The sequence below is a fragment of the Sus scrofa genome, chromosome 15 (assembly GCF_000003025.6).
Source record: "Sus scrofa isolate TJ Tabasco breed Duroc chromosome 15, Sscrofa11.1, whole genome shotgun sequence".
NCBI classification, from domain to species: Eukaryota; Metazoa; Chordata; class Mammalia; order Artiodactyla; family Suidae; genus Sus; species Sus scrofa.
Genome location: NC_010457.5, coordinates 39,049,072 through 39,068,558, shown reverse-complemented (window position 1 = coordinate 39,068,558; position 19,487 = coordinate 39,049,072). Strand labels below are relative to the sequence as shown.

At 36.0% G+C, this 19,487-nt stretch overlaps 1 protein-coding gene across 3 annotated transcripts in view; it reads left to right on the top strand.

The window, feature by feature from the left end:
- VEGFC (vascular endothelial growth factor C) overlaps positions 1 to 19,487 on the top strand; it is a 98,471-nt gene that overhangs the window by 67,676 nt on the left and 11,308 nt on the right. For 2 of the 3 annotated variants that reach the window (XM_021076038.1, XM_021076039.1), the window contains exons 3-4: positions 702 to 892; positions 10,764 to 10,915. In XM_021076038.1, the coding sequence (XP_020931697.1) occupies positions 702 to 892; positions 10,764 to 10,915 (343 nt within the window). Of the gene's footprint in view, positions 1 to 701; positions 893 to 10,763; positions 10,921 to 19,487 lie in introns of those variants that run through there. The other variant, XM_021076037.1, reaches the window with a different exon arrangement.

The following is a 19,487-nucleotide window of genomic DNA, read 5'->3' as shown; positions in this document are numbered from 1 at the left end:
AAAAAGAAAAATTAAACATGTTTTTATATTTGCTTTGAGACCTCAAAAATACTACATATGATAGAAAATGAGCATGATGCTCTCTGCAGATTTTGTAAACATCTATATATTAAATTTTCTTAAGTGAAGAAAACCAAACATAAGTGCTTTAGAATCAATATTCTAACTTATTGTTACCAAAGGGGAAATGATGGGGGAAGGGATAAATTAGATTGGGATTAACATGTACACACCACTATATACAAAATAGATAACAAGGACCTTCTATATAGCACAGGGATATCTAGTCAATATTCTATAATAACCTATATGGGAAAAAAATCCGAAAAGGAGTAGATATATGTGTATGTGTGACTGATTCACTTTGCTATACACCTGAAACTAACACAACATTGTAGGTTAACTATATGCCAATAAATTTTTCAGAAATTCTGTTGTAGATGAAGAAAGCATAACCCTTATATAGCTTGTTATGTTGTAGAAATTATTTTTATTAGAAAATATCTTTAGCTGCTCCGTTAAATATTATGTCATATTCCAATTCACAGGGCAATTTAAGATCCCATCAACTCTTTCTTTAAAATTGTGTATTATACTTAAATCTTAAATTCTGAAATCAAATGTGAGTGACTTCCAACTGCTGTGGGTTTTTCACCTTGGTGGCTTCTGTATAACTTATGGCCTTCCCTATGACTCGACAGGTATTGATAATGAGTGGAGGAAGACTCAATGCATGCCACGGGAGGTGTGTATAGATGTGGGGAAGGAGTTTGGAGCAGCAACAAACACCTTCTTTAAACCTCCATGTGTGTCCGTCTACAGATGTGGGGGCTGCTGCAACAGTGAGGGCCTACAATGCATGAACACCAGCACAAGTTACCTCAGCAAGACGGTAGGTATGCAGCCACACCTGGAGCCTCAGCCCTGGGGCCATGGCTTCTACTCTGGTCCCTTTAAAATAGTTCAGTTCAATTTAGAGTTGCTTGTATTTTCTGGGGGGAATGAAGTTAATTTTTCAGTAGTTTGTGGTTTTGATGATAGAATCTCACCAAGAAAGTCACTGATGCTTTATGAGCTCTATTTATATAGTGGCATCAAAGCCAAGTGGAGAAAATTATATATATGTGTATAATACGAACATCACAAACGTATTATAAAAGGAATCCTAAATTCTGTGAAGCGTATTATAAAAGAGAATCCTAAATTCTCTTCTCTGGAGGTGAGAGAAGATGAAATACAGTGAGAACTGATTCCATGTGATCTAAAGTAGACAATTTCCATAGACTTGATACTTGTAATAGTCACAATTCTTATAAATTCTGATCTGCAAGGTAGTGATTTTTAAATGTCTAATAAAGGAGTTCTCGTTTCAACATTTCAATCTTTTTGAAGATTTGCAGATTTGGGGAATTAAAAATTTGAAGTTAATTGGGAATGAGGAACTTAATCTTCAGGGTTCTGCCCCAGGACACCCTCCTCTGACTCCACACACTGTCCTTCCTCAGCTTCTCCTTTTGTTCTTCACGGTGGTCACTCCCAAATCTTTATCTCCAGCTCGGACTTCAGCCGGTTTCCATACAACCTGCTCGGTCTTGTGACTTGGCTTCTCTCAGATAGGTCACAGTCAGCCTGTGTCTCACAGGAGTGATGACCTGCTCCCAAACCCCCACCCAGCCCTCACAAAAAAACAAACAAGTCAATACATCTTTTTCTTTTTCCCGTGTTCTCTTAGTAAATGATGTCATTCTTCTAGTTGGTGAGTCCAATTATTCATCCTTTCACTCTAAGCCCAGTCAATAATTCCTATTAAATCTACCTTTAGACATCTCTAGAACCCATCAGTGTCTTTATTCTGCTGACCACACTCTGATCTGGACCACATTCATCAATCACCTGGACCGTTACAGGTGGACCAGCCTACCTGGGATCCGACTTCCATTCTCACTTCCCTCTAATGCCTTTACCACATTACAGCAGTGAGTTTTTTCTAAATGATAAATCAAACACTGCTCAAAATCCTTGAGTAACATTTCATATTGAAACTGAGCCAGTGCACAGCGAGTGTACAATAAAATGGCCTTTTCTAATTGGATTGCTCAGGCTAACATCTGTTCTGATCAGTGGATGCAGACTCTCCAAGTTGTTAAATATTTTGAATAGCACTCCTCTTTAGATGCCTTCTTTAGGTTAAGTCCTTTACATGGTTTTCTGAGTCCTTCATGATCAGCTGCCATCTAAATCTGTAGCCTCAATCATCACTGCTCTTTCTCTCAAATATTATTTTCTGCAAGTACCTGAACTCCTTTACCTCTTAAATTATATCAAAATATCCTACCTCTAAGTCATTCTAATATTGTACCCTGGGCGAGAAACATCTTCTTATATTTCATTCTCACATCTCCACTTACCTAGCTCATTTCTACTCCTCCTTGGACCTAGACATAACTGTCACCATCACAGCATCCTTCCTGGGCTTTTGCATCCTCACCTAATCTGTCTATCAGATTATTTCATTCCCCAGGCTCTAAATTCCCATGACAGCAAAGTTTGTGTTTGGTTATGACCATGAGGCAGAACAGTGCAGTTGTTGGCACATAGTAAACAGCAGGTACTAATAGCAGCTTGTAAAAGCTTGCACTTTAGGTAACAAACATTCTTTCCTGAGTGTGACAGTTTTATTATATTTTCAATGTAGTATAAATGGGAACATGTGATGATTGCTGTCAAACATAAAAGAAAGATTCTTACTGATATTTTCTGAAGAAAAAAAGCTTTCTCTTTGTTACAGGAATTCCAGACACATCTTTTGGCAACAAGTCACCAATTAGAATCATGTAAACTATAAGGACAGTGTACCTTAAGTAATATAAAACCCAAGTTTTTTTATTGAAACTTCATAGAAAAGTTTTTACGGGGCTCCATGAAGGGCAGGTTATCAGTGTGTGTGAAGAAGCCAGCCATTAGCTGAAAAGTAAAACCACATGCACGAAGCATTCCAGAGCAAGCTAATCGATAACAACTGCTTCAAAGACCTTCCCAACTAATATCTGAGTGACTTTGAAAAGTTACACAGATCGGATGTCTTCTTGACCTCTTTCCTAAACGCTTTAAGCGGATTTTCTTATGAGAAGTTGTATGTTTAAGACATACAACCAAAAAGCCAAAAGTGAATTTTGCAGAATGTCAGTTATTTGATGGCTAAAAGTAGAAACAGAAGAAAGTCATCTGCTTTCAAGCTAAACATTTGGATAAAAGGTTATTTAAATGTTGGTATTATTGTTAAATCATTTCACTGAAGATAGGAATGAAAAAGGAACTGCTGAATCCATGGGGTTTCCTTGAACATCTTGGGGTTAAGACCAAAGAAACTGTATGTGTTCATTTGTGTGGATGGAAAAAGCAGCTCAGTCTGGGTACTAAACGTCCTTTTCTCATTCTGATGTACATGAACCACATTATTTAAAATACTCTGTTGCCATCTTAAAAAGAAATAGCTATTCTATTTTTGTGCTATTTTATAAGTAAATGCTATAAGCATATGTATTATCAAAAGTGTTTCAAATTATATTTGAGTTAAAGTGTTTCCTAAAATTGTCTTTTACTGCAAAATTCACTTAAACTTAAGTAAAATGTGCAACTCTTGAATGAAACTTAAAAGTATTATTTTACACTGTCAACAGAGACAGTTCTTCCATTAATTAAACAGAACACTAGCAGTCTAAAGGATTAATTTATTACATTCATATGTATTTAACAAGTGGAATGCGATTTGTTTTCAATCTTTAACTAAGTAATGTTTGGCAAACATAGTTGTTGGAAATCAAGTTTTATCCAGATGTGGAAAAAAGCTCTATATCAATACCAGTTGTCAGGAGTTTCTTTAAGAATAACATTTGCCTTAAGAAGAAAATTAGCGCCAGTTACACATTTTTCCAAATCACAGTGCTGATCATGTCCACCAATTTTATTCAGTATTTCTGAAACTCCTGAATTGGGGTTTTTATTTTAATTGTAGTACTGTATGCACATTTTATGTATAAAAACATGTAAAATTAATTCAATACCAGATGTAAATCTGTTAGGACCAGCTGTCTCATGTTCTTCCCAGACCCAATTTAAGTTCCATAGACATTTGATAGCTGGCCATGTGGTTAGTATACTCAGTTGAAATGTTAAAAATAAAGCCTCAATTTTTATCTTTTCCAATTTTTAGGGATTTTTTTCTTTAAATGTTGTGTGTAGTTTTTCTATCTGATTTTACAGTTATTAATCATGCTCTCTGAAGGCTAGAGATTATGTCTCCACTTAATTAACAGAATCCAGGTTAGAATATTTACATTAAATATGGCAGTGAGATGTTATGCTCTAGGGAGGAACTACTCATATTTTGAGAGAGAAAATGTTGTAAAGGAAGGCATTTTTAGTGTCATATTTGTATCCACACAATCTTTAGAATTTAGTACTAAACTGTAATCCAGGATCTTCTCAATAGGGAAGGTGTACACCTTTTTTCTTGAATAGACTGCAAGATAAGTAGAAATAGGAATTGTTGCTTTACAACTGTTGCTATGCTGGTGTAAACAACCTATTGTTTCAAATGTGTCTTTATTTGAAGTCCATTCTTGTTGGTGGGAGTGGACTATTAAATATTCTTATTAAAGAATTCCAGTAGATAGCAAATGGGAACATCTCATTTGGAAAGTTTGTCATTTCCTCTTGTTTATTACAGTTTTAAGAATACACAATCAAAAAAAATTTTTTTTTGATTTTCATCCTTGCTTAAATGCCTTCTTTATGTAAGTTCTTTTGATCTTCTCCAAAACCAGCAACTCTTTTAATAGGCATATAGTGATACTATATATGCATAGTCTCCATAATGAAGTCTATTATTATTTAGGTCCTAACTGGTATAGAGCTAATGTCATCTATTGTTCAAGAACAATTCACTTTATGGCATAAAACTATTTTAGGAAAATCATCATGTTCAAAATATCAAGCTGTAATTATCATAATCACTTAGTATTCACTAGGTACATATATATACATGGAATTATTAGCTAAGCTGAACATAGCACATACATTTTGCACTCTATGAGCTTAAATCTAAAATATAGGAGTTCCTGTCATGGCTCAGTGGTTAACGTATCCGACTAGGAACCATGAGGTTGCAGGTTTGATCCCTGGCCTTGCTCATTGGGTTAAGGATCCGGCATTGCCAGTGAGCTGTGGCGTAGGTTACAGACATGGCTCAGATCCCGCGTTGCTGTGGCTCTGGTGTAGGCCAGTGGCTACAGCTCCGATTCGACCCCTAGTCTGGGAACCTGCATATGCCGCAGGAACGGCCCAAGAAAGGGCAAAAAGACAAAAAAAAAAAAAAATATATATATATATATATAGTACTGTTAGGTATACATTAAAGCACAGAACAATCTGACAGTAGTATAAGGTTTTAATTGTATTAAAAGACAAAGAATTTATTCATTGTTTCCAATACTTTTGGATAGACCTGGATTCTTTTGAGAGAAAATTATAGTCACTGGGTTGGTTCAGGTAGGTCTTTGTATAACAACAAGCACAGATTTCCTAAAGGGGTTAAACTACAGGTTCTTGCTAACACCATTTGTGGTAAACTATTTGCTGTCTTTCATATTCTAACCTAGCATCATTATATAGGGAGAGTTTTTTCCTAATTTACCCTCATTGTTAGTTTTGCTTAACAACTATGACTTGCATAGGGACAAGAATCATTGATTGATAACTGTTATCTTAAGAGTCTAGCAAGGCACTTGGTATCTTATAGATTCTCAATAGTTATTGAAAGCTAAACAAGGAAAGATTTTAAATTAAAAAATTGCAATTCTTCTAACAAAGATTCAATTCAATTTTGAAGAAGAATCATCTGAACAATACTGCCTTGAAATCACCAATCACTTCATCTATACCTATTGTATAGATGAAGAGGCTAAGAGGGGTTAGAGAATGTTTCCAAATTGGCGAGGCAGGACTCTAGTTAATGTCTGTCTGTTTTTAGGACTGAAATCTTTGTTCTTCTTATGTCTCTAGTAGAAAAGAAAAGTTGCCAGTTACTTGAAAAGTTTCTTTATTAAGAGACAGATGTGAATTTATAATATAATTCTAATTATTAATTTTTTTAAGTTCAAAAAATTTTGCGTTTTCTGATCACATACTACCTGATTAGGAGAAAAACCCTGTGGGCATTCTCAGTAATGTAAGGATTAAGGAATTCCCATTGTGGCTCAGTGGTTAAGGAACCCAACTAGTATCCATGAGGATGAGGGTTCCATCCTGGCCTTGCTCAGGTGGTTAAGGGTACGGCGTTGCCTTGAGCTGTGATGTAGGTCACAGATGCGGCTCAGATCCCAAGTTGCTGTGGCTGTGGTGTAGGCCAGCGGCTACAGCTCCAATTAGACCCCTAGCCTGGGAACCTCCATATGCCGCAGGTGCAGCCCTAAAAAGACAAAAGGAAAAAAAAAAAAAAAAAAAAAAGGAAGGAAGGAAGGAAGAAAAAGTAATATAGGGATTAAATATAACTATAAAATTCACAAACTGGTCCGTAAAGAAGAAAATGGAATTTAATTATTAAAAAAGAGTAGAATCTGTACTTAATCATTTTCAATTAAAAACGAAGTCAATTGATATCTATACTATTGATAAAAAAAGTCAATCAATATCTATACTAGTATGGAAATAAAATAGAAAAGGAGAAACTCCTTTAATTTACAACACAACCTATTATAGGTACAGTTAAGTCTTAATGCCCACACATATGGCACGCTCTCAGTAGATGTTCCTAATTTTTCTAAAGTTTTAGATGAATAAAATTCAGTTATCAAAAATCATTCCTTTTGATATTGGTCAAAGGTATTTTTCTCTGGACCCTCAAATTTTTTCCACACTGTCAGAGTCAAGTAGAGAATTAAGGAAGCTACCTGAAAAACTCAGGTCAAAATTTGGAGGTGGAAGATGTGTTTCAAGAGAAGTGTTTTTATTTCAATTTTCTATTTACTCCTTTTGATCAAATTAACTGAATTTAGCTGGCCAATTGCCTTCTTAGACTCAAACAGGAAACATTTCTATAATATAAATAATTAAAATCTTATTTTCCTTTAATAAGTTCAACTATAAATAATTTTTCTATCAACCTGCACCATAGTTTTGTTTATTCAGGAAAAAAAAAAAGAAGTTCTCTAAATAGTGATTTTTTTTTTAGTGCTTCTTTATCTGTCCCTTTATCCTTATGATCAGTGTATTCACCAACACAAATTCCTTCCACCTTTTGAAAGATACGGACAAGCTTATTTTACCAGTAAGGTGCATTTTACTTACCTCCATCTCACTAAAATATTCTCCAAAGCCTAGTTCCTGAATACACACCTGGTACTTTGGGGCAGGTCCCAATGGTGGGTGCTATCCACCCAGGAATGGCCAACAGTTGTCCATGATCTTCATAACTTTCACCATGATCTCTTTCCCCTGTGGAACCCATGCCAGGGTGGAATCTGGAACAGAAGCCATCTTTGAAAGAAGGAAGGATGCTGCTGAGGGTTAGGAGTGGGAAAACATCATTAATTCTTCTAACATAGCTGTTATCTCAAGGAGTGCCTTATCGTTCACCATCAGACCCTGCTCTGCCTCATGTCACTTGAGATAATGCCAAATCCTGCAGTGATTACAAGTGTTCTGTAAGCAGCTTTGTCCCTGTGGCCTCAGCCATCTGGTCCCTTTCTTTCCAGTCTGTGAGGCCTCTTCTTTCAGCCTTTGGCCCCTGCCTGGCCACCCCTTAGGCTACTCTGGCCCCCAGTTTTCTCCACTCAGTCCTTATGGATTGACAACATTGGACCTTGTGACCACACACACCTTTCTGAAGCTCTCTTCTCTTTATTCAGCTTCCCTTAGCTTAACAATACCCTCTCCTGGGTCTCCTCACCAGGTCAGACTTCTTTCCAGACATATTTACTAGTTCATTTGCCTTTTTCACCCCTTAACTGTTACTGTTGCCCACGTTTCTGTTGTTAGACATGTCTTCATTGAGAATGATTTCACCAAGTAATCTTATCAATGCTCAAGACTTCATTTCCAACTTTAATACCAATGGCCTTTACTTTTTTCCTTTTTCTTTTTTTTTATTGTTATTTCCCCAATACAATTTTTTCTTCTACTATTCAGCACAGTGACCCAGTTACACATACGTGTATGTGTTTTTTTTCTCCCATTATCATGCTCCATCATAAATGACTAGACTTAGTTCCCAGTGCTACACAACAGGATCTCATTGCTAATCCATTCCAAAAGGAATAGTTTGCATCTATTAACCCCAAGCTCCCAATTCATCCCACTCCCTCCCCCTCCCCCTCTCTCTAGGCAACCATAGGTCTATTGTCCAAGTCCATGAGTTTCTTTTCTGTGGGAAGGTTCATCTGTGCCGTATATTAGATTCCAGATATCAGTGATATCATGTGGTATTTGTCTTTCTCTTTCTGACTTACTTCATTCAATATGAGAGTCTCTAGTTCCATCCATGTTGCTGCAAATGGCATTATTTTGTTCTTTTTTGTGGCTGAGTAATATTCCATTGTGTATATATACCACATCTTCCTAATTCAGTCTTCTGTTGATGGACATTTGGGTTGTTTCCATGTCTTGGCTATTGTGAAGAGTGCTGCAGTGAACATGAGGGTGCATGTGTCTTTTTTAAGGAGCGTTTTGTCTAGATATATGCCCAAGAGTGGGGTTGCTGGGTCATATGGTAGTTCTATGTATAGATTTCTAAGGTACCTCCATACTGTTCTCCATAGTGGCTGTACCAGCTTGCATCCCCACCAACAGTGCAGGAGGGTTCCCTTTTCTCCACACTCCCTCCAGCATTTGTTATTTGTGGACTTATTAATGATGGCCATTCTGACTGATGTGAGGTGGTATCTCGTGGTAGTTTTGATTTGCATTTCTCTAATAATCAGGGATATTGAGCATTTTTTCATGTGCTTATTGGCCATCTGTATATCTTCCCTGGAGAAACGTCTATTCAGGTCTTTTGCCCATTTTCCCATTGGTTGATGGGATTTTTTGCTGTTGAGTTGTGTAAGTTGTTTGTATATTTTAGAAACAACTTATATTTATATTAAGCCCTTGTCAGTCACATCATTTGACACTATTTTCTCCCATCCTGTAAGTTGTCTTTTTGTTTTCCTTTGCTGTGTGAAGCTTGTCAGTTTGATTATGTCCCATTGGTTTGTTTTTGCTCTTATTTCTGTTGCTTTGGGAGACTGACCTGAGAAAACATTTGTAAGGTTGATGTCAGAGAATGTTTTGCCTATGTTCTCTTCCAGGAGTTCGATGGTGTCTTGTCTTATATTTAAGTCTTTAAGCCATTTTGAGTTTATTTTCGTGCACGGTGTGAGGGTGTGCCAATGGCATTTAAATGGCTCCCCTAAGCCCTAAGTTCATACATTGAACTGCCAATTAAACATAAATTTTTAGGCTTTTGTGACCAGACCTGTACATCTTCCTATTATTTCCACCATGACAGAGTTTAATTTATAAATTATGTAAATGCAAAAATTAAATAAGCAATTCATAAAAAGTTGTTTATTTTCTGAACCTCTTTATTTATTCTTTAATGCTAGTCTTAATGTAGGGTCCAGAGGTGTCATAAGAAGTAGAAAAATTGTAGTATTTATAGATAGTTCAGAATTATATCTCTTAAAATAGTTACACATAGGGAAAGGATTTCTGCCATTATGATATTTTACCTAATAAAAGACTTCATCCAAACTACATGAACAAACGTCTTTTTAAAAGAGAAGAAACTGGTCAAAATTATAATACTGGAATAAATTAAATTAAAATTAAATTACTATACTGATCTTGTCAAGCACTTAATGGACAGGATTTCACTTTTACCATTATTAATAACAATAATTTAGATTTTAAGAAAACTTGGAATTTAAGTCCTCTTTGTTTTATTTAATCACTAATTTATTTGTATGTTGAACTTAAAACATTGTTTTTGTGGAAAAACAAAAAGAAGGGGAAAGAAGAGGAAAACTGAAGTTCTCCATGAATGAGACATTCAGCATGATATTTTATTTAAATGAAATATTGAAACTATTCCACTGCCCTGTCTTAAGCTAATAGTTTCATAATGCCTTTGTCAAAATAGCAGAAACGATGTTTATCTGCCAAATAATGCTTTTAAAAATAAATTCATATCTCAGAAAAATGCAAAATTACTTCAAGTTGAAATTTAATTTGGAATGAAAATCAGTTTTACATCTGTGTATTTTATGCCTGTGTATTCATTTACATAAAATAGGATTTAACCAAACATTTCTAGGTTGTGTGGCCAGTAGTTTTGCCCTTATATCACAAACATTTTTGTATCTGTGATAACTTTTAAACCCCTGGAATAATCTAGAACTCTGAAACAGCCCCTTTTTCCTTGAACACATCGGTCTGTCACATCTCTGCTCTATAATCATTGGTTGGTTATCAAAATTCTAATATGCTTATAATAGTGACATGACATAAACATATGGACTGTTTATTACTCTGATAAAGGATACTGATTGGACACAAAACAGTTTTCCCATTGTAATCATAGGAACTTGAGCATCCTGCATATAATATGTGGTGCCACCTAATCATAAAGAGTTCATTTCACTCTTTTTGGGCTCCAACATTTACCATAAAAATGCTTTATAGAATCTATGTAATTTTTTCTTCTTTTTGTCCCTTCTTTGTAGTTGTTTGAAATTACAGTGCCTCTATCTCAAGGCCCCAAACCAGTAACAATCAGCTTTGCCAATCACACTTCCTGCCGATGCATGTCGAAGCTGGATGTTTACAGACAAGTCCATTCCATTATTAGACGTTCCCTGCCAGCAACACTACCACAGTGAGTATGAATTAAATCTGGTGTTTTTTTCCTTCATTTTCTGCTAATATAAAGTTATTTCCAAGTAAACACAATTGATTAAAAGAATTTTTGTGAAATTTGCTGTACTTCTGCATCAAATGAAAAAATAAGACATATTTAAAAGTGTACCATGAACATACAATTAAACTGAAGCAGGAAAAGCCATGTTGTAGACAAAATAGCTTACAACATAAAAGAAGTATTTCTATGGAATGGCACACATGCCACCAACATTCATCAGTCAGGAAATCCAGGTGTGCAAACTCATAGATGTTGTTAGAACTGAAAATATTTGAGCCTAAGGTTTTTGGTACAAAACAAAAAGTAAATATAAATAAATTATTTTGCATCTATTAGCATTCAGTTGCCTGTTTTCAATCTCAATTTGTTTTTCTCTATATATCTATTCATATTTCATTTCAGTAAGGATTAAATATTAAAATGTTGATTATAATTGAAATATTTTTATCTTAATATTACTTCAAATTAACATTGAAAGTAACATTCATTATTCAGATTTACTCCTCTGCCTGTTTCTTAATTTGATAAATGATAGCATATGCTCTGTTAGATCTTATAGAAGGGTCTGGATAGAGCATCATGTATTGACTCTGTGAATAGTTAATAATGAATCATTGTGCATGGAGTTCCTGTTGCGGTTCAGCAGATTAAGGACCCAACATAATGTCTCTGAGGATGTGGGTTCTACCCCTGGCCTCACTCACTGGGTTAAGGATCCTGCCTTGCTGCAAGCTGTAGCCATAGATGGCAGATGGGGCTTGGATACAGGGTTACTGTGGTTGTGGCATAGTTCAGCAACTGCAGCTTCATTTTCATTTCAACCCCTTAGCTTGGGAACTTCCTTATGCCACAGGTGCGGCCATAAAAAGCAAAAAAAAAAAAAAAAAAAGAATCCTTGTGCATTGCCATCTGAGAGTGAAGAACTTTCTGCTTTCTGTCAGCAAATGAGGATACAACTCTTTGTTCTTTAGGATAGCCAGTGCATGTGGAATGTGCATGTAAATAAGCATTATATAACTCCAACATTTATAACAAAAGTATAAGTAAATTGATGAGGCAACATATATATTATAAATTTTTTTAGAAACCTTGTATCTTATTTATTTAATTAAAATAATTTTTTTTGGCCAGAAAGTTCCTGGGCCAGGGATCAAACCCACTCCATAGAAGTAACCAGAGCCACAGCCGTAATGATGCCAGATTCTTAACCCACTAGGTCACAAGGGAACTCCAGAAACCTTGCATTTTAGGGGTCTTGGCAATAAACATGATGTGCTAATAGCAGTTTTCCCAGTTGCATCTCTTTGTGCTGCTTTACTTTTTATTGGGCGGAGGAGGGAGTGGGGTGGTGCACACACTTGGCATGCAAAAGTTCCCAGGCCAGGAATCACACTTGAGCTACAGTAGTGACAGTGCCAGATCCTTAACTATTAGGTCACCAGGGAACTCCCCTGCTGCTTCACTTAGTGTAACTGATAGAAGGCTTTATCTTTCCAAGGATACTTTAGGGAAAACTTAAGGCTAGCCTCATTTGACTGACAAAAAGAAAAGATCTTACAGACATCTGTGAATAAATTCATGCAAGTGGAGACAGTAACCCTTGAAACAGTAGGTGGGATTTAATTTTTGCAGCCCTGGGAGTTCTGTTCACCTCTTCACCTCTCCCCCTTGGCAACTCATCCATTCTAAGAACTTCAGTCATTATCTCTGGGCTGATGGCTTCCAAAATTGCAGCTCAGGATCTGAGCATATTGCTGATTTATAATATTTTATCTAAATCTCTTTTATATAGTTGTGTTTATAATTATATTAGACAAGATGGGTACAAAATCAAGATGTGTTAAGTCCCTTTATTTACCTCTACATTATTCATAGCCTCTCATATTCTTGTAGGCCTTGAAATCACATAGTTGTCATTAATTATTTATTTTCCTTATATCATACCCAGACACTATAGATTATTTTGTGGGGGACGGGATACACCCACTCCAACTTAAACTGATCATTTCATTTCCATTGCTGCCATCCTGATCCACTTCACTTGGCATCTATTTCTCATTTAACACAGTGATTTCAGGGCTAGTTTTCTTGTATCAAATATGCTTTCAACTCCTCTGTAAAGTTACAAGTAAGCTTTAAGAGGCATCATTTCATTCATCAGACCAGAAACTGTCAGTGACTTTCAACTTCTCAAAGAACTGGGCTTAAATTTTCCACCTCTGTCTTCTGGTATCAGCCTTCCTTTCATGTTTGGCTTCCCATTCTTCACCAATGCTGTGTTTCACAAAGTCTGATTCCCTGAACACCAAGCTCATTTCCTGCTCTATGTCTTGTTTCTGTTCTGCCCTGGCTTAAAATAATTTTCCTTTCTTTTCTGCCCTTCCAAAGCCCTATCCATTTCTCAGAGTTCAGGTAAAGGTCTTTCTTCGGCATTTGTCATGTCCAAATACCGCAGCCACCTCTGCTTCTTGAATACCCAAATCAGTGCCGGCATTTACTCTGTCTTTGCATGGATTTTTTAGGGGTCTGTAAAAGTTGCGTGTGAAACTGGATTATGAGAGTATTTCAGGTAGGCTTATGTCTTCTATAATGGCCAACTAATAACACTTAAAAACAATTGAGGAGTTCCCATCGTGGGTCAGTGGTAAGAACCCAACTAGTGTCCAAGAGAATGTGGGTTTGATCCCTGACCCCACTCAGTGGGTTAAGGATCCGGCGATGCTGTGGCTGTGGTGTAGATTGACATCTGCATCTCCGAGTCAGCCCCCAGCATGGGAACCTCCATATGCCGCAGTGTGGCTCTAAAAAGCAAAATTCATAAATAAAATATAAAAAAAATAAAAACAATTGAACCATGACTATGTGCAGCCCTTAACACACATTGTCTCATTTGGCCCTGACAAAAATCATCTATGAAGTAGCATTAGCCTTCTTTTATAGATAAAGCAGGTAATCACACTCCAGACTAAACAGATCTACTACACTGATGAGCAAATGCTTGTTAAATAAAAAGACTTACTTATCTGTATAGATCTTATAGCATTTGCATATTTTACTCATGTTTTCATAATTACTTATTCATGTTACTGCTACTATAGGCTCCTCCAAGTCAAGATGAAACAAAAGTTTAGAGCAGAAAGAGCTTGGATCTTAGAGTAAGCCAGATCTGAATTCAGGTCTGCTGCTAATTAGCATTTTAAGATTGGGTGTTTCATGTCTCGGTTTGCTTATGTATCAGTTTGCTTATTTATAAAATGTAAAGATGTACAGAGTATTGAGGTAAATAACTGAGTGCATTTTCAGTGCTTAGCATAGGGTCCAGCAGCTAAAAGGGCAATTTTTTTTTTCCTTTTAAATTTTTATGGCCATACCTGCAGCACATGGAAGTTTCCAGGCTAGATACTGAATCCAAATCATAGATGTGACCTATGCCACAGCTGTGGCAACACTAGATCCTTCAACCCACTGCGTCAGGCGAAGGATTGAACCTGTGCCTCCAAGTGACCCAAGTTGGTACAGTTGGATTCTTAACCCACTGCACCACAGTGGGAATTCCTAAAGGGCAGATTTATTGTTATCATTAAGGTTCATGTTGGATTCATTTCCTTGTCTCTGTGTTTTTTAGTGTGTTTTATTTTGTACAATAGGAAATGTATTTTATATTCCAAGCCAATATGCACATGACTATGTGTATATGTAATATCTATATATGTATGTAACACTATATATGTAATTTCAAAGTAGATAACTATATAACTTTATATGTAGTTATATAGTCATATATAACTATAAAAATAAAACAAAGTATTACTTTTAACATATTTCCTTTATGGTAGTGCTGTTCAACCTTTTTTTTTCATTATTACCCCCTAAGGATTCTTTTATAGACATTCTTCCTAATAACCTTCTCCATGAAATTTTAATACCACAGACATATTTATATCTCTTTATGTACCTTAAGTATGTCTGAGCTTTATACATTAAAGGAAGTAGAAAGCTTACTTTTTTATTCAATGTGGTATTAAAAAGGAGAAAATAAAATTTTTATTGCAAAAAGTTAAATAAAAATGTAAAAACTGTTAATATTGAACATAACTTTATAACTGCTGAGAAACATTTATTTACTTATATAAATGGTAATATATCAAATTGCATATGGAGAGTAGCAATTGATATAAATGTGTAATACATATATAATAATTTTTAAAGCATTCAAAACAATAATTTTCCAGAAAAATTAAAATAATTCTTAAAAGATAATTTCTTTAAAAGTTTTAGGGACATTAATATTTTTAAACTTCTGCTTCATATGAGAAAACAACATTTAACCTATGTAGCTACTACTCATTTACATGTCAACATTTTTTTCTTTTCAGCATTTGATATGCTAATGTTTTGAATAACATTTTTATAGAAATAATAAAATAAATTTAAACTCTTAGTTTTTAATCCTTAAAGCTTAAGTCACACACAAAAGCCTAAGTGGCAGCCACAAGGCAGCCCATGGGCGCACAGAGGCACCTCTCACCATATGACTCTGAGATAAAGTGCTTGGTCAAGAAGAATTCCTCCCATCACAGCCATTTATTGAATAGTCTTTTATAGCCTTATCTTGTACACACTTTGGATATCTTCCAGGGCCAATAAAACCCAGTAGAAATTAGATACAAAGGAGTGGGATTTTGTTGGTTTTGGAGGGCCAGAAACCATTGTCAGATCTAAGATGATTCTTCCCCAATACCCAGTTTTTACCCCCTTACAAATGGTATTATTCCCATTATGAATGCATGCCTTATTAGTGTGATGCCCTCAAACACTTTTCCCCATTGTTTCTCTTTTTTTGAAACATTTATCTCAACCTATTATGAATTTTGACCCACAATTTAATTAAAGATGCCCATAGTCATCATGTATGTATGATGAATACATAAATATGTTTTAAAAACATTATCTTTGTTAAGAGTTAAGAGGAACTGCCACCACTGTGGCTAAAATTAAAAAGATAGAAAAAAAAACAAGTATTGGAGAGCATGTGGTGTAATTGGACTCATATGCAGATGAGACTGTAAAATGGTGCAACTCCTTTGAAAAACACTTTGGCAGATGCTTACGAACTTAAATACACACTTAGAATATGATTGATAACATCCTCTCCTAATTATTTATCCCAGAGAAATATAAACATATTTCCACACAATAACTTGTAGACAAATGTAAATAGAAGCTTTATTAGCCAATAACTGGGAACAACCCAATATCCATCAAAGGTGGGTGAATAAACAAATTGCAGTGTATCCATTCAGTGGAATATTACTGACCAGTCTAAAAAGAATGAACTATTGATACACACGACAGACATGGATCTCAGAAACATTAAGCTGAGTGAAAGAAGCTAGGCTAAAAAGGATACATACTGTATGGTTCAATTTACATGAAACCCTGGAAAAGACAAATACAGTCTAGACTCAGAGAAAGCAGTTTGCTAGTTGCCTGAACATGCAGGTGGTGGGGATTGACTAGGAAGGAGCAGAGGGAACCTTTAATGTTGATGGTGGTAATAGTTACACAAGTGCATAAGTCTGTAAAAAGGCAATGAATTTGAAATAGGAGCTTTTTATTGTATGCAAATTACTCCTCAGTAAAACTGATTTTGGAAATGTCAAGAAAAGACCCTTTTATTAACTATAATTTTGACATTGGTACAGGTTCAAAATGGTAGATGTCTTAAAATCTTTATGGTGACATTTTAAGTGAAGATTATAATGATTCCTTTCAGGGGGAGGGCTTCCCAGCACTGCCTTATATAGAGATGGAGATGTGGATCTGATGCAACAGTATCCCGGTTCTGCTCCATCCCTGCTCTCATCCTCCCTGTCAGGAGGAGGACAAAGCATGTCTTTTCCAAATGCACAGTGTTATATTTACATTATTATGAAGTAGCAGACCATTTGATTTGTGTTGTTTGCAAACAAGTATAACTAAGTAATTAAAAGAATGAGTGGCTCACAAAATGAGTCATTCATAAAATACTCATTGAGAAATTCCCGTTGTGGCTCAGTGAGTTATGAACCCAACTAGTATCCATGAGGATGTGCATTCGATCCTTGGCCTTGCTCGGTGGATTAAGGGTTTGGTGTTGCCATGAGCTGTGGTTTAGGTTGCAGATGCTGCTTGGATCCCACGTTGTTATGGCTGTGGAGTAGCCCAGCAGCTGTAGCTCCAATTTGACCTCTAGCCCAGGAACTTCCATATGCCACAAGCATAGCCCTATAAAGCAAATAATAAAATAAATAAAATAAAATAAATAGTAAAGTAAAATAAAATAAAAACTTATCGCGTCTCTAAAATGGATAGACTGTTTCTAGGTACTATGAGACAGGACAGAGATGAGCTTGACTGCTTCTAACCTCTGAGCATTCACAATCAAGAGACAACATGTGTTATATGTATATTGTTATTATTTTAATTTTACCAGATATTACTGTGCACCAGGTATCTGCCTCCCAGGGTCTCATGCTCAGAACTAGTGCTGCCAGGTGCCTGCCTGATGACAGCCACCACAGAGCACAGAGTGTGCTCACTGCAGGTGGCTTTCCAGTGTGAAAATCCGTTCTCTGCTCACCAGCTCTTTGAATTTTGCCTAAGTTTTGTAAACATTTGATGACATATTTCCTCATCTTGAAAACAAAATATAAATTTAAAAATTATATGTAGCATAATGCAGTGTAACATTTATAACCTAATCCTCACAATCTTTCAATAACATGATACTATATTACATATTAGTCTAATATTATAATAGCATAATAAAGATGATGAGGAGGACAACATCTAACTCCCAGGATGTAGTGATGTTTATAATTAGTATTCTGTGTTAAACATTAGCACAGTGCCTGACACAGAATAGGCATTCAGTAAACATTGGCTACTATTTTTACTAATATTTTACAAATGAAAAAAATGAGTCTTAGAAATATTAATTAACATGTACAAAGCTAAACAGCTTCTTAAAAAGTGCCAGAAAGAGATAAAAAGTGTTTCTTTCTCCTAACCTCATGCTTTCCCCTATACCATATAGCACTTCTAGTATTTACAAAAAACTTTTCAAATCTCAATATCAGCAGCACCAAAATTCATCATAAATTCCAGAGGTAGGAAAGATTTTTCTCTAATAGAAATGGTTAGATATCAATATTCATATTGTTTCTCTTTTTTCAATTATTTCCTCTTATATTTTCCTTCAGATTGAACTCCATGAATTTCTATGGCCCCTTTAATAATGGAGACTCTCTTTCTATGGAGGGAGCCATTTGTGACTAAGAACTGATGCCCTAGTTTTATTTCCCTTGATGTTTATTCATGAGATATTTGTGTTGTGTCTCCTATGTGCATAGCACTTTGCTAGGAAATGTAGGCTCTTTTAAAAATGGATAACACAGTTTCTTAACTGAAGCAACGTATGCACCAGAGTACAAGCACAAATATATCTAGTGTAATAAGTATATAATACACTGTACTCTGCTTCATTCAGTCACTCACCAATCAGTTGTTGTGTGCCATCCAGGTACTACTGTTGTACTAGCCTAAAGAGATAGAGGGATAGATAGGACTGCTACTCCAGAAGAAATCCCATAAGTGAGTCCAACATGTAAACATAAGACTGGATGGTGAGGTGGGGCAGGTCCCGCTGGATCATGACTGAGCAGGGGTATGATGGAGAAAACCTCTGGGAGTCCAGAGGGATCATCAGGATCACACATACCATCCCAGGGTAGGCTTTTTATCTTTCTCTTCAAGCTGCTCAGAAGCCACTAACAGGGATGTGGCCGGAAGTGATGTTTACATTTTCTGTGATATAAAGAACAGCCTGGTGGCCATGTAGTGGGTGGATTAGAAAAGCCAAACAGAAGTTGGAAAAAGTGGAGAGGAAGCTTCTGAAAGAAGCCAAGAGAGATATCCTAAGAGTGAGAACCCTGGCAGTAGTGGAAGGGGTGGAGGGGTGGAAAGACATTTGAAATACAAGAAGGCCTGTAACCGGGGGTGGTATATGTGGGACATAGAGAGGGAGGCCGAGGATGAATCTACTGGACCATATTCAGAAGGATGGGGGTACCTGCCTGTTCATGGCAAGAACGGGCTTGAAAAAGAGAATGAGGTGTTCCCATGTGTGCTTTGAGTATTCATGGTATCTTCTGATTTAAAACTTGAGCATCTTTGGACAGTTAATCTATAATAGATTCCCCTGTCCCAATGCTTAGGAGCTTGACTATGAGTTTTTCTTTATTCCATTTTAATTTTTCATTCTTTTTAATTTCAAGATTGCACATTGTTGCTTTACTAAAATAGAGATAAGCAGAGTAGCATGATAAATTTAGTAAACTGTATCAGAGCAGAAAGATAGAGATAACATATCTGCCAGTTAAACTGGGACATAGTCTTGCCACCACTTGATCAGAAACTACCTTTTTTTTTCAACATTTTAAAAACGTGTATTTTTATTCTGCCCTGAAAATAGTCTCTTTGCAAGTTC